Below are 24,912 nucleotides of genomic sequence, written 5' to 3' on the forward strand. Positions count from 1 at the left end.
GGCACTAAGCATCATCCTAACACACCAGCAAGGTGAAAGGTTAAACACTATAGGTCAGGGTTAATGGTTAATCCCTTGGGGATCAATCTCATTATCAACCCTGCCGGGGAGGAGCGGGTGGGGGGTATTTACCTCTCCGACAAAGGCGTTCATCTCTCAGTCTGAGACTGACCTTCATCTCTTCATCATCTCTTGAGCCTTATTTATGTTTTGCCATTTATGCAAAGAACTGCTTAATCACTTATTCAGTTGTTCCAGCACACACACTCATGCCATTGACTTTGGAGCTCTTTATGTGATGACGATACTCGCTGTGAAAAAATGTGTCATGGCACATTAGTTCAGCAAATCTGTGCAGAAACAAAACTGTTGGGACTTTTTAATATTGTCGAATCTTCTGTATTCCAAACAATGATCTATGATTTATTTATTTATTTATTTTGTACCTCCAAAAGCCATATGGCTTATGCTGATGACAGCATGTGAGGATGTGGCTTATTTATAGGCATCATGGAATCATAGAAACGAGCTTCCAACAACCATCACTAGCACAACCAACCTAATCCATCATAGTAAAAATGAGCTAATTCCTTTCCTCTTCATTTATTTGTACACTTGAGAGGAAACGATAGAAGCGGTAAATGGAAGAAGCTATATGGAACTATTCTCTTCTGTCCCTCTGTCAATTCTCTGCCAAGTGTGAGTTCAAAATGAGCAAGCCTGCCGTCCATCACTTCACCTTTCATCTTCTGTTATCGGGAATGTTTTATTCTGTCCACCGGGTCTGTGATGATACGATAGTGGCCATCTTGGATGGTTTTATTATTGTAATAAAACAAATAGTCACAAAGCAGCTTACAGAATGTAGATTCTATATTCTATAGATCAGCGATATTGGAAACATCCCATGATTAAATGTTATTCATTCATTCATTTTCTACCGCTTATCCGAACTATTCTCGGGTCACGGGGAGCCTGTGCAGGATACACCCTGGACGGAGTGCCAACCCATCGCAGGGCACACACACACTCTCATTCACTCACGCAATCACACACTACAGACAATTTTCCAGAGATGCCAATGAACCTACCATGCATGTCTTTGGACCGGGGGAGGAAACCGGAGTACCTGGAGGAAACCCCCGAGGCACGGGGAGAACATGCAAACTCCACACACACAAGGCGGAGGCGGGAATCGAACCCCCAACTCTGGAGGTGTGAGGCGAACGTGCTAACCACTAAGCCACCGTGCCCCCGTTAAATGTTATTGAGATCATATTTTCACTGTTTGGAAGTTTGATGTGAAAATAAAGCTCATAATTGTATATTTATAATGATATACTGTATACTGCACAGATTCAACATGATTGGTTGATTCGATGTTTGCATGATGTTCAGGAACATACGTTTTCCTAATAAACTGGATGCTGATTTTATATATGTATTTAAGTGTGTGTGTGTATGTGTCATCACAGAGAATAATATCCTGTGCAAAGGTGGCACACAGGGTGTAATTGTTCCTGTAATAGAAGAGTGTCATGTTTGATGAATGAGCTCTAAACTTCATAGTTTTAATTTAATTACCGATACAAGAGGAGATGGACATCATCCATCAAAGTCCACTTAATCTGAAGGCTTTTGGATTTACAACGCACGTGTGTGTGTTTGTGTGTGTGTTTCTTAGTTCTTTTTCACTGCCACCGATAATCAGTTCCGCTCACTTCCCGTGCACCTTGTTTTTTTGCAGATCGTCTGCGCCGTGTTTGCCGCTCTGCTGCATTTCTTCTTCCTGGCAGCGTTCACGTGGATGTTTCTGGAAGGTGTGCAGCTCTACATCATGCTGGTGGAGGTCTTTGAGAGCGAGCATTCCCGCAAGCGCTACTTCTACCTGGCGGGATACGGCATCCCGGCTCTTGTCGTGGCCGTTTCTGCTGCCGTGGACTACAGGAGCTATGGAACAGAGAGAGTGTGAGTAGCACATGCAGATGCTGAGACACACACACACACACACACACACACACACACATATGGTGTTCTTTTCTCTAGTGGGAAAAGATTTTTGATCTCTGATTTTGGTGAGTTCAACAATTCTGTGTGAATTCTTGTGTACAGCACCAGACAGCTGTAACACATGTGCTTGAGACCCATTAAGGCTGTAGAACATATTTTTCATGTGGGTTTGTACATAAGAGGGTTGTTAAAATTTAATCTACACATTTTATATAAAGCAATACTTGTCTGTAAGTATATAATTTGTTATACCGCCTACGATGTTTACGTCGGATATTACACACTAAATCAACAAACGTATTGTACAACAAATCCAGCTCTTATGTTTACTCAGAAGAATCTGTTCATATTCACTCACATGTTACTAGACTATTCCTAGAGTTCGATGCACTCGGCTTAAGGTGCGAAATCCTTTTTAACATTTTTTCTTTTCACCTAAGGATCAAGGACAAAAAAAGAGAGTGAGTGTGAAAGAGAGAGAGATGGAATGCAAAGATGACATTAAATATTCCCTCTGTAATCTGGAGAAACAGTGCATTCAACATAACTCATAACAACTGCATAGCCAGACTTTGAAGACAAACTGCAGCTGGCAATCTAGTAGAATATGTGTGTGTGTGTGTGTGTGTGTGTGTGTGTGAGTATATAGGATGCGTGTAATGCACTTTGATCTTCAGTGCACTTCTTGCTCCTTTGTTTTCACGTTTACGTAATCTTTAGAGGAAAAAACACATTTGGGCGTGGCCTTGTATTAAAATGAGCTTGATTGATTGACAGCAATCTGTCAAAGATCCTCAAAGTGTTACAACTCAGCATCACGACATCACAAGGAGTGAACATGGCTTTCTTTTTTTTAATATAGTTCACATGATAGTTTTGATAATTTCTATATTTAGCTATTTCTAAGCAGTGTTCTTTCGTTTAGTAGTTCTCAGTAGTTTCTGTTTATTTTTGTCTAATTTCAATGAAATTTTATTTCTATAGAACCTCCCTAAAACAGCTTTTCAGAAATATATCTGTTCAGGATATGAATTATAAATGATGATAAATAATAAATTTATCTCTAATGAGAAAGCCGGAGATGACGGTGGTGAGGAAAATCTCCTTGAGATGATATGAGGAGGAAACCTTCAGAGGGTGACACTGAATAGTGTGATCATCAATCATTTCCTTCTATAACTGTGTACTATATGGGCAGGTATTACCTGTATAGATCCGTTCAGCTTGTGGTCTAACTGAGAAATTCAAACTCCCCCGTGGTGGAAAATGTGTTGTTAGGTACGATATAGTTGACATGCTAACATGTTTTGTTACTTTCTATAGATAGCAATTTCTTAGCAGCCTTCTTTCGCCTAGAAGTTTGCTTTCTGTTTACTTTTTGTCTAACTTGTTTGTTGACTCTGATTACAAACAAAGAGTACATTGGAACAAAGAACTGACACTGGAGACTCCTTCCATGAATGTTAAATTAACATTTTAGAGAAACTTCACCATAACGATGCTTTGTATTGTTAAATACCAGCATGTTTTTTCGTCTGTTTGTCATTAGATTTAGATTAAATGTGGAGCATCTGTCCTACAAGTCTGTAGAAATTAGTTGTTACTATAGAAACAATAGCAATTTTGAAGGATAGAACATCAACATACACCTGTGATTTGTCTTTAGCTGAAACTATTCTAAGAGTAACTGTTGGAGAAAATGAATCATCACTGTAATTATCTTTGTGCTCAACTAGATTTTTGAATTGTGGAATAAATAACTACAGCATCTAGTAGATTTATTTAGTTATTTATTTATTTGGGGTTTTTTATATATATATTTCAATGTATGGTGGGTGTGGCTGAAAAAAAGGTGCTTTTGTTGTTATAACAAATTTTAACAGATCGAGCGAAGCACAATGTGCAAGAAGTTAATGTCTGCACTGAAGCCACGATTTCTAATGCAGCGGAAATTAGAAGGTGAATAATTTAACAAGTGAGCGCTCATGTATCAGGACTATGTTGGGTCTCATGTGGCCAGAGAAACCCTTCAGATCTGTTCGATCTGTTATTACCCATCAACCTTCCACCACTTTATATGCACAGACGGCTTTGTGTGTGTGATTGGTGTAGTTGCCAGATTGTGTTTAAACCCCTCTCCATCTCTCTGGTTTTCAGGTGCTGGCTGCGTCTGGACACGTATTTCATCTGGAGTTTTATTGGGCCTGCCACTCTAATCATTATGGTAAACGCTTGTTAATGGACTCGTTTCATTAATTTCCTTTTAGTGATTTGTTTTCTGAATGTTTTTTTCTTACACATTAGATTTGTTTTGTTTTTTATCTAAGGAAAAAAATATTTAGAAGCTAAAATATTGATTTTGCATCTGTTTTATTATGTCAATGTTAAGCATTGAATGTCTTTGTCATGTCGCACTGCTCAGCGGTGGTTAATATGAAGCTCATATGAAAGTACACACTTGAAACTTTAAGAATCAGTGAAAGAAATGACATCGTACCAGTAAATATATTTAGTCAAAACGTTATGATTAGCTATGGATATGATCAGTTATTGTACTTTCTGTTTTTCCAGCTCAATGTAATCTTCCTGGGCATCGCCTTGTACAAAATGTTCCACCACACGGCCATCTTGAAGCCCGACTCCGGCTGCCTGGACAACATTAAGTAAGCTTCACGAAGCCACACTCTTTGGTGTGTGTGTGTGTGTGTGTGTGTGGTGCCGGCAGATGTGTGAATCTTTATACCGATGCTTTATTCCTCTACGTGAAGCACATCTCACAAGCAGACAGGGGCAGATCCTTTGATATTTTCCAATGGCTTTAAAGGTTAAGTCACAGGCTTAAGGCCTGAAGGTATTCCACAGAGCATGCTGCATTATGGGAAGAGGTGAAAGGCATCAAATTGAGAAGGGAATAGCAGTTGGTTGGGATTAACATCTGCAGGTGTACATGCATATAAATATTCATATGAGGACACTTTGGAGAGGCAGAGAGCTGTAAAGACTTTATGAACATGTGAGTTTATTGATGTTGCTTTCTTAGAGGTTTAATGAAATGCAATGAGTCACTGACACTGATACCATGGAGGTGTGAACAGATGACTTGGAAAACATTAGGAGAGAGAGAGAGAGAGAGAGAGAGAGAGAGAGAGAGAGAGAGAATGGTGTGAGGTAAAGCTTTTACATGTCTCACTCACCCAACAATAACATGATAATTTTTTTTCTTTTAAGAAATTGTTAAAACAAGTTAACCAGAGTTGAAATTTTGTCCAAAGCAGACATGATTATGTGTCAACTGATAAGACTTTGTTGAATTGGCTTGCCTCATTCACATCAATTAATCAAGATGGCAGAGAATCTGATTATGGCTCTAGCTAACATTAAAATTACAATCAAAATCTCTACAAGAAGAGGAAGGTCTTGATAAGACTTTTTTAAATAATAGTAGGAGATGCTTGTTATATTTAATTGAGTGGATTTTTAAGACGATAATTCATTTATCCGAGCATCATGTTCTTAAAAAGATAATCTTCTAGACACCTAAACAGAACAGGTTCCATCATGAGCAGAGGGAGTTTCTTGGAGTGTCTTGGAACGTGCTTTTGGTTTCAAGGCCAAACAGAACGTCTCTAAGCGTTTTCCAGCCGCAGGCCTTCACTCTGCATTGTGCGGGTGAGTTCTGTTGAGTTAGAGCTTGTTCTGTTAATCTGTAATGAATTTGCTTTGAATCAAGCCATTGTGGTCCTCTTCTGAGTCACTTAGCAGTGATTTAAAAGAATATGAGCAGAGACATGTTACACGGATGTTTTAATATGTGGTATATCCATCCTTTTTATTCCTTATCCTCGCCATTGAACTATTCATCTAATGGGACGTGACACTTCCTGACTTTCAGTGTAAAACTTCTTAACTACAGAATCTCAATAAAAACATTGCAATAAAGAGCCAATAATGTTGCCTTAAATTAGAGATGATGATTGAATTGGAGTGGATGAATTCTCAACAGCAACAGAAGAAAAGCCGTTCAGGCCTGTCTGATTAATTAGGCAGCCTGTTTGGTGATGTTTCATCTTTGATAATGTCTTAGATGAAACTGGATAATTTTGTAATCAGACGTCCTATTCATGCTGATAATTAGATGATTATAGTCTCCTGTTTTCACAAGGCTAATTCACCAGGCACAATTCGAACTTCAGGCCTGTTTGATTAAGGGCTAAAAAGAACAGGGTGGAGGGAGACAAAATGTTGTTAACATTTCTCTTCAAATCAAAAATTATATTTTAGGATCATTTATTTACATGCTAACAAACTTTGAAAAAAGAGCCATTTGAAAGAGACAAGCTTTGCTTGAAGCTACTAACATTGCTAGCTTTATTTCCCCTCAGACCTCTGTTGCTTGATATATCTACCTCAGCTCTAGCTTATTAGCTACATTTCCCTCAGACCTAGCTTGTTGCTTATATTTACCTCACTTACAGTTTATTAGCTACATTTACCTCAATCCTAACTTGGTTGTTTTATTTACCTCAGTTCCAGCTTATTAGCTACACCTCCCTCAGTCATAGTCTGCAAATTACATTTTCTTAACACCCAATTTGTTTTTTACAAACACAGCTTATTACCTATATATTCCTTAAACCCCATCTACATTTTCCTCAGGTTTAGCATGTGATATATATTTACCTCATAGTTAGCTTATTAGCTACCTTTTCCTCAGGCCCATTTTATTAGCTACATTTTCTTCAGAACTAGCCTGCTAACTACATTATATTCAGACCCAGCTTATTAGCCACATTTTTTCTCCTCGGACGTAAACTGCTTGGTCCATTTTATTCATGCTCTTCTTATTACCTGCATTTTCCTCAGACTGAGCTTGTTAGCTACATTTGCCTCAGACCTGACTTGCTAGATATATTTTCCACACACCTTCAGTCAAAACATAATCACATATCAAGCAGGGAATGAATGTTAATCTCAGTTTGGCAAACATTTTGACTTAAAAGTTTTTTTAATTTATTAATTTTCTAGACTTCTGTTTTTATATAGCTAATTCACCAGGAACTTATTCTTGGAATAAGAAAGAAAGGGTAACGGGAGCTCAAATAGTTAAAAACAAGTTCTTGGTGTGGGTGTCCTCTTTGTCTTTCTTTGTTCAGTATTTATGTATTGACTTGTGCTATGCTTTTTCTATGATATGATTTATAAAGCTATTCGAAACAGAGTGTGTAAGTCATGAAGTGGCCTGCTCTTAACTCGCCCGGCTCCCAGGGGTCACAACCTTTCCATCTCATCTCTGACACCTGTTAAATTCAGATGTATGCCTTTGTTTCGGAGAGTATGTATTTTACTTTATATATCACAAGGATGGGGTTTGTTGTAAAAATCTTGGCTCAATGGCTCAATCGTCCTCATCTCAGAGCTGCAGCTGAGCCGATCAGAAGCTGGGTAATAAAGCACATTTGATCCACACACACTGAGGATTTGGATTTAATAAGCACAGCAGTTCTAGAAATGACCAGTTATGCTTCTCTCATTACTAAGCATTAAGTCGGATTACACATGCCAATATGGGTCTCCAATTTGACAGAACGAGCCAAGATTAAGTCTCTTTTCATTGAGGTAATATTCAAGACTATAAAGCTTGGAAATCAATGTAATGACACACAGCATTGTGATCGTACTCTATATACTGTCTCTATGACTCCGCAATGATGCTATTTTATTTATCAAATCAAACCATCAGTGTCTGACCTGCTTTCTTTTACAGTGCAAAAGAAACCTATAGAAAGATCGACGCTTTAAGAAAGAATGAATTATGTCAAAACCTGTCTCATTAATTAAGTGTATCTCTTAAAAAAAATAAGTAGCCTATTTGCATATTTATTGTAATAGTAATTTTGTGCATTTAGTTTAGAAATCTTTCACACAATTCAAGGAACAAAATCTTTTTTTTTTACATGCTGACGATTTGTGACATAAATGAGTTTTGAAAGCCAGCTAAGCAACAAATATTTTCCTTGCTATCTTCACTTTCCCCTGATCTATTTTTTGAAGTCTAGAATATCAACTACATTTACCTCAGACCTAGCTCCCGAAATATATGTTTTCCTCAGACCTAACTTGCTACTGTAGCCGTGTTTTCTGCAGACCTATCTTGCTGGATATGTTTTTCTTAGATCTAGCTTGCTAGCATTGTTTTCTGCAGACCTAGCTTGCTTGCAACACTTCCCGAAGATGTAACTTATAGCTAGTTTTCGGGTTATGATAAGATTATTAACTTGTCATGTAATTGTTCATATCCAAAAAATATAAAGTGGATTTCTGAAGAACATCTCATTCTCTAGCTCTAATAGGCTTTAAAGGCCGATGATTAGTTATTAGGATTCCGCTCGGCTGTAACACACACAGGTTTTGTCAGGGCGTGAACTAATTTGTGCTTCCGAAACGATTCGATTGAGTTTGTTGTGAAACATGTTTTGTCTTGTCTCTTGGCTCGAGCTGTGTCATGCTTCATTGTGCGTGAGGTTTTTTGTCTATTGTATTTCTGCATGAGTCAGTTTGATTTATGCCTATTTCACTGTCACTGCTCAGCGCTCTTACTGTTTCTTTTTTGTGTGCTTTTCTTTCTAGTCTTTGAATTTGACTTTTTCTTGCCTTTTTTTTGCCTTTCAGCTCCTGAAAATATGATGGCTATGTTATAGGCTGGACTAGTATAGTGACTTCTGTCTTGGTATATTTAAAATTCTTTCAAAAGCAATGTTCCCTATTTTTTTCTTCTTGCCCTTCCTTGTGTCCATTATCCAGCCGCTACACCCGCATCTTGCCAAATCAATACACGGTCGTTTTCATCCCAGACCCTCTTTTTTACAGATTGTTTTCCATTCTCTGACTCTACACTAGATAGCGAGTGTATTGTCTTTTAGAATAAAGCATGCACGAATAAAGCTGTCCATTCAGAGCGTTCCTTTCAGGCATTGAGATGCAGCGAGTGTCTAACCAGCCCTCTATCTAACGAGATCTCCAGCTCGATTTGCCAGGGGTGAGGCTAATGAGAAGTCGCCGTCTTCTTAAAAAAAAAACTAAAAAAAAAACACGCAAAGCAGTTTGATAATTACTGCTGAACTGCCTGGAAGACTGATCTCAAATTCACACCTCACTTTTTTCTTTTTTTTTTCTCCAAAACTATCAGCAGCTTAACTGCAGGTGCGAAAAGCCTCTTTTTATTCTATTTCATCTCCTCTTTTTCTACCTTTTTGTGTCTAACTCAATTACAGCAGGCATCTGAATGCAGATTTGCTCATTCCAGGCATCGTGAATTTGTGGGTATAAATTGCCTCAAATTTGCTTTAATCGTTTTAAACACGTTTTGAGACACTTGTGTGGTAATTCGCTATGATTTTTCATATTTAACCCAGACTATTAGCCCAGTGGCAGAGCTACCTGAGAGAGAAGGAGTAGTTTAGGCGTTATTATTCATAAGCTGTAGAGCCACAAGCCCTTATTTGCTTAAATGCCCAGCAGGAAGACTTCTTAAAGTATTAGATGATGACTTTCAAATTCAATTAAACTTCAAGTGCAGGCTTCTGGATTTTTCCTCCTGAAAAACCCTATTTGAATTTGTGTGTATGTGTATTTTTGAATATGCACGTCTTTAAAAACAGCAATTTCTGTTAGTGTGTGTCTCTACAGGTGTGAATGTGTGTGTTTGTGTGTATGAATACACATGCATCTGAAAACAAAGATTTCTAATAGTTATTACAACGTATTTCTAAATAATTAGCAATAACGGTGGTGATCTGTCACTCAGGGCTGGCTTCAGAGAAAAGAAGACACGAGAAGCAAGAAGTAGTGCTGCATTACATAACTTAAATAGACACATGAAAGAATGTCACTTCTTCATTGACTCCAGGGAAGAATGAGATCATGAGATCTACATTTGCGTGAAAGGACAAAGATGAGACATAAAGCTTTCCACACACACTTCTTTTACAGTATGTCTCATGCCCATGTGCTGATAATGAGGAAGAATACCTTGACATTTGTGAGTGGTTTAGTTTTTCAGGCTTTATAAACGCAATTTTGAGGAATTTGTGTATTCGTGTGTTGCCCTGAGAGCAAAGAAATAAGACCTAGTGGATATTATCATAGGAAATTATTCACCGACTGTCACATGTAATGAAGCCGCGTTACCTGATTACAATTAATTTCCAATAATAGACATCCTGATTTAAGGTTGTGGAATGGCAATCAAACATGTTTGTTATCCTGTTATCGCTTCCATTATAGCAGCTATAAACTCTAGCCAGGTCTCGTTACCCTGGCAGGAAACTAACTGTTCACTTTCTTTGTATTCATGTCTTTGTTAAACAACAGCAGCACATTTTAATATGTTTATTCTTAGCCTCATGTTCTTTGAAGGAGTTGTTACTATAGAAACAATACCAAGCACATTAGATGAATCAGATTAACACCAAAGTGTTGCGAAAATGAATAGAAAATACCTACTCAAACAGCTTCTGACCAATCAGATTTGAGAATTAAAGAGCGATGTCATCACTCGCCCACATTCCACACTACCTCTCACCTTAGCACACTACCAGGTTCAATACACACAGCTCTCTCTCTCTTTCTCTCTTTTTCTTTCTCTGGCTTTCTCTGTAGAGCGGGTGTTCAGGGGCTAGTCAGGCTGATGAAGTATCCTTCCCTGCAGGTCATTAAGACAGACCCAGCAAAATGATGCTTAATGGCCTCCTCACTAATTCCATAAATCATTTATTTGGCTCAGCACCTGCGCAAGCTATTAAACACCAACGTTAGGATGTGTGTGTGTGTGTGTCTGTGTGTGTGTGTGTGGCTCATTGCCGCCAGCAATGGCATTAGGCTTCTCTCTGTTCTTTCTATATTACAGGTCAGGGATTGTTAAAGTAGCCCTTGCAACATACATAAGATTCTATATTTTTCTTAGGATTAAGGTTATAACACACATTGATAAGGGGTGGAGAATATAACACGCCTTTACCAACCTGTCTCACCCTTGGATAACAAAGAACTTGCTCTCATACACCAAAAAGAGTGAGATGAAGTATAGCGTTCTCACTCTATTTATCATGTTACACATAAGAGATATCTAATCTACCTTTCACACATGATATCAGAGCTTCGGTAACCTAGAGAAAGCTGTCTTACTCACTATTAGAGATTTAAAAATCACCTGTCTGTTTCTCTATTTGTGACTGTAGAAGGGGGTACTTACTTTTATTGATATCTATGTACAAGTATATGAGTAATACCCTGCCTGTCTCACCTACTTATAACTACAACACATCAGTTTTCAACCTGTGATTCACTAATAGCTAAAAACCCCCATCTCACCCTCTGTACTAAATTACACAGAATATTGTAGCATACCTGTCTCACTGTTTATCAGGGCATGTGTAGCACAGACCGAGTTTTTAGTGCATCTGTCCCATTCTCCAGCGGAGCCTAACGAGATGGAACACATCTGTCATGCTTTTTGCACATCTGTGTCACTGAAAGTGAGCTATTATTTACCTGTCTCACTCTCTAATAGTACCTTCATAACTATAACAATATATTTCACTGTCTCACTCACTAAAAACAGGACAGTGAGAGCTGTCTCAATCTATGCAAACAAGACAGTAAGAGCTGTCTCACTCTTTATAAACAAGACAGTAAGAGCTGTCTCACTCTCTACAAACAAGACAGTAAGAGCTGTCTCACTCTACAAACAGGACAGTGATAGCTGTCTCTCACTACAAACAAGACAGTAAGAGCTGTCTCACTCTCTACAAACAAGATAGTACGAGCTGTCTCATTCTCTACAAACAAGACAGTAAGAGCTGTCTCATTCTCTACAAACAAGACAGTATGAGCTGTCTCATTCTCTACAAACAAGACAGTAAGATCTGTCTCATTCTCTACAAACAAGACAGTAAGAGCTGTCTCACTCTCTACAAACAGGACAGTGATAGCTGTCTCTCACTACAAACAAGACAGTAAGAGCTGTCTCATGCTCTACAAACAGGACAGTGATAGCTGTCTCTCACTACAAACAAGACAGTAAGAACTGTCTCACTCTCTACAAACAAGACAGTAAGAGCTGTCTCACTCTCTACAAACAGGACAGTGATAGCTGTCTCTCACTACAAACAAGACAGTAAGAGCTGTCTCACTCTCTACAAACAGGACATTGATAGCTGTCTCTCACTACAAACAAGACAGTAAGAGCTGTCTCACTCTCTACAAACAGGACATTGATAGCTGTCTCTCACTACAAACAAGACAGTAAGAGCTGTCTCACTCTCTACAAACAGGACAGTAAGAGCTGTCTCACTCTACAAACAGGACAGTGATAGCTGTCTCTCACTACAAACAAGACAGTAAGAGCTGTCTCACTCTCTACAAACAAGATAGTACGAGCTGTCTCATTCTCTACAAACAAGACAGTAAGAGCTGTCTCATTCTCTACAAACAAGACAGTATGAGCTGTCTCATTCTCTACAAACAAGACAGTAAGATCTGTCTCATTCTCTACAAACAAGACAGTAAGAGCTGTCTCACTCTCTACAAACAGGACAGTGATAGCTGTCTCTCACTACAAACAAGACAGTAAGAGCTGTCTCATGCTCTACAAACAGGACAGTGATAGCTGTCTCTCACTACAAACAAGACAGTAAGAACTGTCTCACTCTCTACAAACAAGACAGTAAGAGGTGTCTCACTCTCTACAAACAGGACAGTGATAGCTGTCTCTCACTACAAACAAGACAGTAAGAGCTGTCTCACTCTCTACAAACAGGACATTGATAGCTGTCTCTCACTACAAACAAGACAGTAAGAGCTGTCTCACTCTCTACAAACAGGACATTGATAGCTGTCTCTCACTACAAACAAGACAGTAAGAGCTGTCTCACTCTCTACAAACAGGACATTGATAGCTGTCTCCACTACAAACAAGACAGTAAGAGCTGTCTCACTCTCTACAAACAGGACATTGATAGCTGTCTCTCACTACAAACAAGACTGTAAGAGCTGTCTTACTCTCTACAAACAGGACATTGATAGCTGTCTCTCACTACAAACAAGACAGTAAGAGCTGTCTCTCACTACAAACAAGACAGCAAGAGCTGTCTCACTCTCTACAAACAGGACATTGATAGCTGTCTCCACTACAAACAAGACAGTAAGAGCTGTCTCACTCTCTACAAACAGGACATTGATAGCTGTCTCTCACTACAAACAAGACTGTAAGAGCTGTCTTACTCTCTACAAACAGGACATTGATAGCTGTCTCTCACTACAAACAAGACAGTAAGAGCTGTCTCACTCTCTACAAACAGGACATTGATAGCTGTCTCCACTACAAACAAGACAGTAAGAGCTGTCTCACTCTCTACAAACAGGACATTGATAGCTGTCTCTCACTACAAACAAGACTGTAAGAGCTGTCTTACTCTCTACAAACAGGACATTGATAGCTGTCTCTCACTACAAACAAGACAGTAAGAGCTGTCTCTCACTACAAACAAGACAGCAAGAGCTGTCTCACTCTCTACAAACAGGACATTGATAGCTGTCTCCACTACAAACAAGACAGTAAGAGCTGTCTCACGCTCTACAAACAAAACTAAGAGCTGTCTCACTCTCTACAAACAGGACAGTGAGAACTGTCTCATTCTCTACAAACATGAAAATGAGAGCTGTCTCACTCTCTTTGAGTTTCAGTGTGGTACGCTTGTGAATATAATTCCCATTTTCTTAATTATAACTACCCAGCATTTATTTCCTTACTTGTTTTCTTCACTAGCCATGATTCACTGCCTAATTATCTCAACTCTTTAAGTGCTTATGTGGTGTATTTTTTTACCTCTCCTTTCTTTAGTATCTTCTCATCCTTCTCCCTTCTTTTTTTTTACTTCTCTTACGCCCATTTTTTTTTTAACTCGAAATGAAGTAAGCATGACCTGTTCTTCATTTTCTTCATATTATCCCCCGAAGATGAAAATAACCCTGGGCTTCCTGTCGTCAGGCTCTCGTCTCATTCAGAGCGCAATATGGAGGCCTGTCAATCAAGCAGAGAGCTCACCGTTCTCATTTCCCACATATTTGCCTCCTCCCTTCACTCGTTTTCAGAACTTCCTGCAGTACGAGACACCACAGCTAAAGCAATCGTCTACCCTACATCATCACTCCATCCTTTACACAGCGCTATTAATATCACTGCCTTAATAATGACTAAATGAAATGACAGCAGTCCAGGACAAGGACACACTCATACTCATGTTTATATACATACCTGTGTGTGGGTGTGTTCTTTATATTCCCTGCTCTGTCTTTGTTTTACAAAAATGAATGGAGAAATGGTGAAACTTTTGGGGAAGTGGTACCCCTGGGCCAACCATTGGCCCCTAAACAAGGCCCTTAACGCTCAGTTGCTCAGCTGTATAAATTATATAAATGTAAGTATCTCTTGATAAAGGCATCCATAGACATTTACAGTATTACATGCTTTATATCACAGTGTTGCTGAATTCTTAATTCTAATTGGCCAGAATAGTCATTTATTACTCAAGACACACAAGATCAATAACATGTTCATATGAATACAGTAGTGTTTCTATGGTAACAGCTTACATTACAGGGACGTGTGTAATCTTTAAAAAAAGTCTCTAGTGTCAGTGCTTTCTAACCGTACAGGGAAAAGCTGTAACTTTTAGTTTTCCGAGGTGGAGTGAGTCAGTTTTCTTTTCCTGCTTTTCTGTAAATAACCAGCATTCTTGCAAGAAACGTAATTATAACTAGAAACCTGAAAAGAATGTCCTTTAGTAGGTTAGAAATTTGTTAGCAGTGACAAAAATTTTGTTAGCTCTGATCTAAACAACATCAGGGTGAGTTTGTTTTTTCTCACATATACAGTAGCTACATAATGGCTTTCGGTAGAAACGTACAGTATATTCTCGCTGTCAGTTAAATTCACACAATTCAGTGCAGTCACATTCCTAACAAGTCTCTCCATCACTTTGTCTTTCCGTCACACCGACCACACGCATGAGTTCCACACGCCGGTGAAGCTCACACAACTTACACACTGTCACACTCACGTGCACAAAAGATGTGAAGTGATACATATCCATGTGTGTTTAAAATAAGACGATTTTTCCCCGATCCCTTGTAAAGCTTGAAAATGTCTGATCACCCACATGCAAAGTTCTGGAAATAAGGTTAATTTTTTCTTGAAATCATTTTGTTTCAAATAATTTTCTGTGTGTGTGTGTTGCTGGCAGTTGTACATCTCTGCTACTGAAACACTTTCATACAGAAAACAGGCGTTTCTCTCTCTCTCTCTCTCTCTCTCTCTCTCTCTCTCTCTCTATTTCTCTCTCTTTTTTATTTATTTTTTATTTGTTATTTCTTTCACATTTATTCCTTTCTCCATTGTTTATTCTCTCTACCCACCCTCCCCATGTCTGTTTAACACAGAGACAGCGAGTGCCACAATAACAGGACAAAGTGTCCATGGTGAAGTGTAAATGATGCTAGTCATCCTGACATTTTTATTGCTTGTACTCAGCCTTTACTTGTTTTAAAGTCGCCCAAACTTTTTTTTTTTTTTTTTACTTTTTGCTTACTCCTTACTCAGGTATATGAAGTCTACACAGCTTACAATTAGACTACAATCCAGTCTGTTCATTTTATTGATATGAATTTAAGCTCCATTCAGCCTGATTGTTCTTTTCTTTCATTTTTTCTCTGATATGGTTTCTGATTTGCATAATAAATTGCTTGACCTGACATTTCAGAAAAAAATGAAAGAAAGAAAGACAGAATGTCCAAAGAAGTAAGAAGTGCTTACAAAGAAGTGCTTACACTTTTTCCCTCATCAAGGAATTTTATAATTAGAAAAATAAATAAATATATATATATATAGAATAGAACAGAAGCCTTTGTTTTGTCACATATACATTACAGAACAGTGGAATTTGTTCGTTCTAGACATATCCAAACTTTTGGAGGTTGGGGTCAGAGCACAGAGTCAGACATGATACAGCACCCCTGGAGCAGAAGGGATTAAGGGCCTTGCTCAAGGGCCCAACAGTGGCAGATTGGCAGTGCTGTGGCTTGAACCACAATCCTCAAATCAACAATCCAGAGCCTTAACTGCTTGAGCCACTACTGCACCATTGTTTGAATACTACTGTTAATATAAATGTGCTGGCAACTAAACTACAGTATACTATAATGTGTATGTGTGTGTGTGTGTGTTTCAGATCATGGGTAATCGGGGCGATTGCTCTGCTTTGTCTGCTGGGTCTGACCTGGGCGTTCGGCCTCATGTACGTTAATGAAAACACGGTTATTATGGCCTACCTCTTCACCATCTTCAACTCGTTGCAGGGAATGTTCATCTTCATCTTCCACTGCGTGCTGCAGAAAAAGGTAACAAGCTCTTTATCTGATTGATCAGAACGAGGCAGCAGACACTACTCAGATGACCGCTAGAGCTAATTGACGCTAAACAGGAGAGAAAAATCTCACCCTAGATCAACTCGTTAGATATTGATCAGATCCTAGCACTACACTGTAAGTAATGACGCATAATAAAAGGTGTATATGATGAAGTTTAAACGTTGTCACGTAAACAGTTGTCCACAATATGATGTGTAGCGAATTAAAATAGAAGCAAAGAGGTTGCTATAAAGAGATAGATAGAAGACATAGAATTAACTCTACAAGCAAAATAAAAAAATATCTAGAGAATGTTTTAGAAACATCATAAATAATAAAGCATATTTATTTATTTATTTATTTATTTATTTATTTATTTATCCATCCATCCATCCATCCATCCATCCATCCCTTTGCATGTAAAGGTAATCCTTTTTCTATTTTCATTCAGCTTTACGGCTGCCTGTGTCATAAAGTAGAATACAAATAGAATATCTGTAGTAATAAATAGATAGGCATAGAATTATCTCTACAAGCAAAGGAAAAAAATTAGATAGAAAATATTATACAAAAATAAATAATAAAGTTTAGACCTTTCTTTCTTTCTTTCTTTCTTTCTTTCTTAATTTTTCTACTTTACTTGTACAGGTAATTCTATATCTACTTTTATTCAGCTTTTCAGCTGTCTGTTCATAAAGTAGAATCTAAATCGAATAGTAGTATTAATAAAAAGATAGAAAGAGAATTATCTCTACAAGCAAAGGAAAAAAAGAAAATGTTTTACAAACATAATAAAAGTTTATTTGTAATATAGTTTATTTATTTATTTATTTTTGTGTGTACAGGTTATTATATTTCTATTTTCATTCAGCTTTTTGGCTGCTTGTGTTGTAAAATAGAATAAAAAATTATTTGAAATAAAAGTGCATACAATAGCTTATACAATAACGTACAAGTAACGAAAAAATATCCAGAGCAATTATTTTTAAAATATACTGAATGAAATAATATGTTTTTCTTATTGCTTATTTTTTGGTGGGTTTTCTCTTTCTCTTTTTCTCTTTGCTTGTACACGTGATTCTTTTTTCAAAATTTTATTGCAGCACTTTTTCCAATATTTTAATCTCCTTTTGCCATTAAAGTATACAGTGTGGGTCCAGCAGGATCTGAACAACCGTGTAGAGGTGCAAATCTTTTGACCTGCCAGTTTCACTTTGCCCTTTTTAAATTATCCTGAAGCTTTGCTATTTGCTCAAGAATTCTCCGGTGTGCAGGAAAAGGAGAAGTTTTTTATTTTTCCTTTAAAGTCTGGATTCCAACTCGACTCAAATCTCTCAGCCAATTCATTCCCTTTTACAATTTTCCTTTTCTCTTTAGTTGCTTTTAAATTATGCTTGTTAGCACACGCTTTTACACCGAACCATGAAATTCTACCTTAATTATGGCCCACGAATAATAAATTGTATTATTTTAGAGTTACTAAAACATCTGTCTCATTCTCTAGTGTTTTTGGAGATCACAGAAACACATCTGTTTTGCTTTTAAGCACATCTTTAGAACTGAGAATGAGCTATAACATATACCTTAGACTCTTTATAGAATAGACGCCTTTATTTTGTCACATATACATTAGAGCACAGTGAAATTCTTGTGTCGCATATCCTGACTTTGGAGGTTGGGGTCAGCGCACAGGGTCAGTTATGATGCAGCAGAGAGCGTTAAGGAAGGGCCTTGCTCAAGGGCCCAACAGTGGCAGCTTGGTAGTGCTGGGGCTTTAACCCTTATCTTCCAATCGTGGACCCAGGGCCTTAACAGCTTGAGCCACCAGTGCCACAAGCTATCATTTCTCACCCGGTTATAGTTCAACTGTAATAGTTGTAGACCACTTTGTGGTCCTTATTGCAGTCATTTTGCAGATTTTTGGATTTTTAAATATCAGTAAAAGCCTTTTTGTAAATTGTAAGTAATATAATGATGATTATTTCAACATACAGTAAAACAGGGTTGGTAGATTTACACCCTAATGACCTCAAAATAAAATCTATTCAAGTGTCTACTTTCTAAGAGCAGCATATTTTTTTATTATTGTTAAGATCTGTAAAATGACACTCAGATTTTTGTGTGTATGTGTGTCTGTCTCTGTGTGTGTGTGTGTGTGTAGGTGCGCAAGGAGTATGGCAAGTGTTTGCGGACCCACTGCTACAATGGCAAGAGCGTGGATTCCTCAATGGGCTCGAGCAAAAGCTCAGGGTCTCGCGCACCTGGTCGCTATTCCTCTAGCTCACAGGTAGAGGGCATGACATTGACCAACATACACACACACACACACACACACACACACACACACACACACACACACACACAATGTGTACAGTAAGTCTTGTCAAACCAACACATCTTTAACTGTTCCTCACATGCATGACCTTCATAGTTGTTCAACTCTGGTTGTTATTTGTGTTTTCTCTTTGTGTTTTCTCTTTCTCCTCTCTCTCTCTGCCCTCTCTCCCTCTTCCTATCCGTCTCTCCTTCTCTCTGTCTCTCTCATCACAAGGTCCACCACCAGCCTTGTATGACAAACTGCTCACAGTTACAGTATGAACAAGTAATTATCTGCTCTCTAATATTTTACATCCAATTCATTACCAGTGCTTTTCTCTACTGTCCCTGAGCAGCCATGCAACATTACAGATACGTGCTAAATATTCCAAACTGTATTAGATGCTCAAGGCAAGCAGAAATGAGTTCGATCTCATGCTTGATTGCTGTTCTACTTGCTTTCTTATAGTGCACTACACAAGAATCTGCATGATTAGCGCTTAGCGTGTCATCAATGCCTGTGTGTGTGTGTGTGTGTGTGTGTGTGTGTGTGTGTGTGTGTGTGTGTGTGTACACGAATGCTCGGTGATGCAACACAGTGCTGAGGTGTCTCACATTAATTGCATGCGATGAGAATCGGTCGTTATGGAAGCCACATTTGCAGAACAAATACACACTTAATAATACAAACTTCATTTAAAGGAACAGCAAGCTGAAAAAATTATAAACTTTACACCGTTTTTCCTACCAATAACTGGTTCATCATTCTACCAATAACTGGTTCATCATTCTACCAATAACTGGTTCATCATTCTACCAATAACTGGTTCATCATTCTACCAATAAATGGTTCATCATTCTACCAATAACTGGTTCATCATTCTACCAATAACTGGTTCATCATTCTACCAATAACTGGTTCATCATTCTACCAATAACTGGTTCATCATTCTACCAATAACTGGTTCATCATTCTACCAATAACTGGTTCATCGTTCTACCAAAAACGTTTGTTTTGCCCTGAAGCAATGACGTTAATTGAACAGTTTAGTAAAGAATCAAAAACTTTATAGGGTTTTCTGTTATAGGAAATGAATCACTGATGGTTTTACCGATACCACACTGAAGTCAGCTTTTTTTTTTCAATAAGAGGCAATATACGATCACGTATGACATGTCACCACTGGCATTTAACACCAGTTCATCACTTCATCACACATAATAACTGGATCAACAATAGCTTACATTTGTAATTTGTTTAAATTTGTATAAATATAAGCTTGTAGTCAGAGCTACCTTTCTACTTGCTGTTGTAGAAAAGAAACGAGGCTTTCTAACCAATAAGAGCTGAGAATTAACGTTGGTTTATAAGCATAAACTCCTGTAATATTTGACAAGAATTTTGTTAAAAGTAACAAAGCCTGTAACTGATTCCTGCTTGACTTCCTGTGTATAAATTACGAACTGAGGTACCACTGAGGATCCAGGCTCTTGTGAAACAGACATGACATCCTGGTTAGTTATATACTGTAGTAAATCACTGAGTGTAGTTTGGAAGAAGATAGTATTCGGTTCATATGGATTTCTGAATGCAAGAATCCTATAAATAATCACCATATCCAGATAAATGAGTCTCTGTGGATTGACTCCTGGTTGTTCGTCTAACATGAAACTAGAGCAGCTTACATGTGCTTACAAGAGATGATTCTGGAAACAGCTTTTCTCAGACCTAGACATACAGCTCAGGCATTCTCAGATAACCCTGCATATATGTTCATTTAAATATGCAAATCATACTCCGCATATATGTGTCAAAAAGCGTGTGAACCTGATTCGAGACTCAGGCCCCGCTCTGATAGTCCGGCACGTGTGTCTGTGTAAATGTCAGTAAGATGAGTAATGTAGGCTGGATGATTGCATCCTCTGAATTCCAGCGTCTCCTTGTGAGCAGTGATGGATGGCAGAGCGACCGGGTCCACAGCAGTATTTTAATCTTTAACCTGCCTGAGAAAAAATTTATTCCTCTCATCAAAGGACGGGAGACGACTTCGGCTTTACGTTTTATTCCAATAAACACGGGCAAAACGACTTGATACTGACGAAGACTTACAATACTCGCCCCTAGAAACGACCTGAAATCTGTTGTGTATTATAACAATGCATTTATTTTTTTTCTATTTCATTTATTTCTATAACAATTTAAAAGACTCTGTAGAAAATATTCCTATAATGCAAACAGTGCTGGATTTAATAAACTTATCTGTATGCCTTATAATGCATTATGAATAGTGGATAACTAACTTATTGGTTATGATAATTAGCAGATGAAGATTATTAAGCATTCACTTAGTAAATGATTAACTGTATTATGTCTAATCAATCCAGCATGTATAATGCATTATAAATGCATTATAAATGCATTATAGTGCTATATGTTCTTTATGCTACTGTACAAGTCTTTCTAAATGCTTCCAGTTGTTCTGGCTCATGTTCTGTAGAACTCAGTGCTGTAGGTTCTATGCAGTGGAATGGATTCATCTGTATTCATCTATCGACGTCGGGTCATTACGCGCAGCTTTGACTGAATGAAAAAGCACTATAGAGATGAAAATGTTTGTATCCTAGAAACCATTTCCCTCAATAAGCACTGTATCGGTGTAGTGGTGTCTCTACTATGCATGATGGCTACCACAAACTATTTGCTTGGCTTTAGCAGTTCACCTGAAGGCTTTTGTTTCTGTTCTTTTCCTTGAATTAAACCAACTGCTTGACTCACAGTAGAGCATTGTGGGTTATCATGTGGAGTAACTAGTCATTGCTAGCTGGAGACAAATGAATGAATGAATGTTCTGATCTGTGTGTGTGTGTGTGTGTGTGTGTGTCGCATGTGTGTTTTCGTCAGAGTCGGATTCGTCGAATGTGGAACGACACGGTGAGAAAGCAGTCGGAATCATCCTTCATCACTGGGGACATCAACAGCTCTGCTACCATCAATAGAGGTACACAACTTCATGCACATTTGTCAATCTAGATAGAAAATCGTTCAATTCTTTGCAAGACAATTTACATAAAAACATCCAGACATGTTCACAAACATCCAGTTAATTCGGAAAAAAACTTTCATATACCACAAAAGCTCGCTAACGGAAATCTCGGTTGATTCTTTTCATTCAAATTTAGTGGAAATTTAATGTAACATAGTTGTTTTGCAAATTTCTTAACAAATCCATAAAAGAAAAGAAACAAGACGAGCTATACAGTTGTTCTTCGCCTGACTGGACGACAAAATTGAACGTGATCGTGAGGCGCATTTTCGTTATTTAGTCACTATTTTTTGCTTTTGTTTGCGTCACTATTCATGTCACGAAATTCACTATTCATGTCACGAAATTCACTATTCATGTCACGAAATCGCTTGGTAATTTGATTTTATTTTTCACACGGCGCCTGTGTGCACTCTCAGAAGAAGGACACAGTTGCTTGTTTTTAAATCCCAGCAAGAGTCACTTTTTTTTTCTTCTAAGCTTCAATCACTCGGGAAAGTGAACCTAGCGTACACAGAAGTGTCATTTAAGATATATAATTGGTCCTAAAGGACAGCTGTTGGTGTGGCTCGTACATGGGGAACCATTTTCCTCTGCTGACATGAGATCAACACCGGAAACGCTTCTAAAGCAGCGGAGGTCAGAAGGTTGAATGGCAGCTTAAAACATTTACTTTCTGTGGTATCCAGAAAGCACTTAGAGAGAGAGAGAGAGAGCGAGAGAGAGAAAGAGAGAGAGAGAGAGAGAGAGAGAGAGAGAGAGAGAGAGAGAGAGAGAGAGAGAGCGAGCCTTCATACTGTGATGTTTGTATTGGTACAAACTATCTATTTGTATTGGCTTGTATTGGTAACTTGCCCAAAAAGCAATAGTGACTCTAAACTCAATAACATTAATATTAATAATAAAAATGAAAGAAATAACAAATCTTAACTCACGAAATGATACTTCCTTGGCAATTTATTTCTTTATTCAATTATTTGTTCATTTTAAATGAATTAATAATATATTTTATATCATTATTTACTTACTTGCCATTTTATTTATTTACCTATTTATTTGTTCATTTTAAGTTAATTAATAGTATCCTATATATAAATATGTACTTACTTACTTGCTAACTTTATTTATTAAAGTTCAATTTATTGATTGATTGATTTATTAATTTATTTATTTGTTTATTCATTCATTTGCTCACTTATTTACTTCTTTTATTTTGCCTCCATTAATTAATTAGTTTATTCATTTATTCATGGGTTTGTTCGTAAAATCTCTTTAGGAATTCTAAAACGCATTTGGTGTATTCATTATTAAACAATGACAAATCACAGACGTCGTAGCACACGCACAGTATAAACAGTTATAAATACGGAACAGTCATAATAAAGTCTTAATAAACGAATTAATGTTTTAGCAATTACTGTTCCATAAACCCAAGTTCCAAACGATTATTGTCATTGTATTTATTTATTTATGTATTTATTTATTTATTTATTTTAGTGGTTAAGTAACCGCTTATAAATTATTCAGTACAGTGTTAACCAGCTTTAAAGCAATGCTGCATTCATATTCTTAAAAGACTTATAGGTGGAAGGTACATCATTTATGAGCTTTAGTACACGATAAAATATTGATTGTTTCAATGCAGGCACGTTTTATGAATTTAGAAAAGCCTTATTTTATTTACGTACCAGCGTCTCTAACTCCCTAACTCCCTTTTTTTCCCCCTCAAACTTCTTGATAAAATCTTTTATTAATCGTTTAAGAGTCCGAGTAAGAAGGCACAGAGAAAATTCTCTGACAGACCCGAAAGAATCGGAAATAATCTGGAATCGTAATACGCAATCAGAGTTGCTTTTTATTAGCGATAAAGTGTTCAGTGTTCAGTATTAATTTCTTAAAAAGCAAACCCCTGCTGTATGTGTTTTTTTCAGTAACCCTTTTTCAGCAGTAACGATGTCGATCCGTACTGCCGTGGAATGGAAACGGACGTCTCAGACATTTCCATTTGGAATAAACAAACAAACAAACAAATGATTTTATCTCTATCGTGAGTCTGATATAAAATAAATCAGAATTTTAGACGCTTAGGGGAAAGCACTTGGGGCATCTCAGGGAGCAGGAAGTGGTTTGATATCTTTGTTTGCTTTGAAGGTAGAAACATTTGCGTGATAAAAAAAAAAGTTTTTTCTTTTTTGGAACTTTTCGACCAAAATATCAACCCTAGTAGTTTGGGTAACACAGAAAGAAAGGGAAAACAATTTGGGGGTTTTTTGTGTTTTTTTCTGTGCAGAAAAAAATGTGTTTTTTTTTCTGAAAAAAAATATCTTATTTCATATCTAACTTTTTCAGAATTCATTATGTTATATCTTTATTATGAGCTTCATATTAACCACCACTGTGGAGTGGGACATGACAAAGACACGATTTAAAAAAAGGTTAATAAGGATTTATTAATCCTTACAGTAAATCCTAAAACAATACATAATATGCCACAGGAATTTACAGATAAATACGTGTAATTATTTCTTAAAGGATGATATGAACGCTGTCTCCTTATGTAGTTTGTCGTAGAAGAACATCTTCAAGTTTCTTTCAGAAAATTCAGGGCAGAACTAAGAAGTCGTCAGTGTTGTGAAATAAATGATTAGAATTCATGTGCCAATGGCTTTGAATGAAATTACTGTATAACGCAAAACAGAACTATATGATGAACAAAGCAGTGAGTCTCTCTCTCTCTCTCTCTCTCTCTCTCTCTCTCTCTCTGTGCACATGTACTGCTCTCGGTATGACACTAATGTGCTGTTGTAATGGCAGATTGATGTGCAGAGAGAGATGATGTGTCAGGATGGCAATAATTAACTATTGAACACTGCCATCCACACACATCACTTAACACTCAGTCTCGTCCAAGCATACACACACACACACACACACACACACACACACACATATCCTGTACTTCCTTTTTGTATATTACCGTCTGGCAGAGCAGATGTTTTCAGGTGAGTTACAAAAAATATTAACATCAATTTTTATCTCACACACACAAACACACACACACACACAGATATATGAACAC

The 24,912-nt window shown here is 37.5% G+C and overlaps 1 protein-coding gene across 8 annotated transcripts in view; it reads left to right on the forward strand.

Annotated features, from left to right (window-relative positions):
* Positions 1 to 24,912, forward strand: part of LOC132841763 (adhesion G protein-coupled receptor L3-like) — a 276,039-nt gene that overhangs the window by 241,596 nt on the left and 9,531 nt on the right. For 4 of the 8 annotated variants that reach the window (XM_060864273.1, XM_060864275.1, XM_060864274.1 and 1 more), the window contains 7 exons: positions 1,748 to 1,968; positions 4,168 to 4,234; positions 4,582 to 4,673; positions 16,296 to 16,464; positions 18,635 to 18,760; positions 19,025 to 19,075; positions 21,692 to 21,788. In XM_060864273.1, the coding sequence (XP_060720256.1) occupies positions 1,748 to 1,968; positions 4,168 to 4,234; positions 4,582 to 4,673; positions 16,296 to 16,464; positions 18,635 to 18,760; positions 19,025 to 19,075; positions 21,692 to 21,788 (823 nt within the window). The remainder of the gene's footprint in view (positions 1 to 1,747; positions 1,969 to 4,167; positions 4,235 to 4,581; positions 4,674 to 16,295; positions 16,465 to 18,634; positions 18,761 to 19,024; positions 19,076 to 21,691; positions 21,789 to 24,912) is intronic. The other 4 variants (XM_060864276.1, XM_060864278.1, XM_060864280.1 and 1 more) reach the window with 1 other exon arrangement.

Source organism: Tachysurus vachellii, chromosome 2, assembly GCF_030014155.1.
Source record: "Tachysurus vachellii isolate PV-2020 chromosome 2, HZAU_Pvac_v1, whole genome shotgun sequence".
Taxonomy (NCBI): domain Eukaryota; kingdom Metazoa; phylum Chordata; class Actinopteri; order Siluriformes; family Bagridae; genus Tachysurus; species Tachysurus vachellii.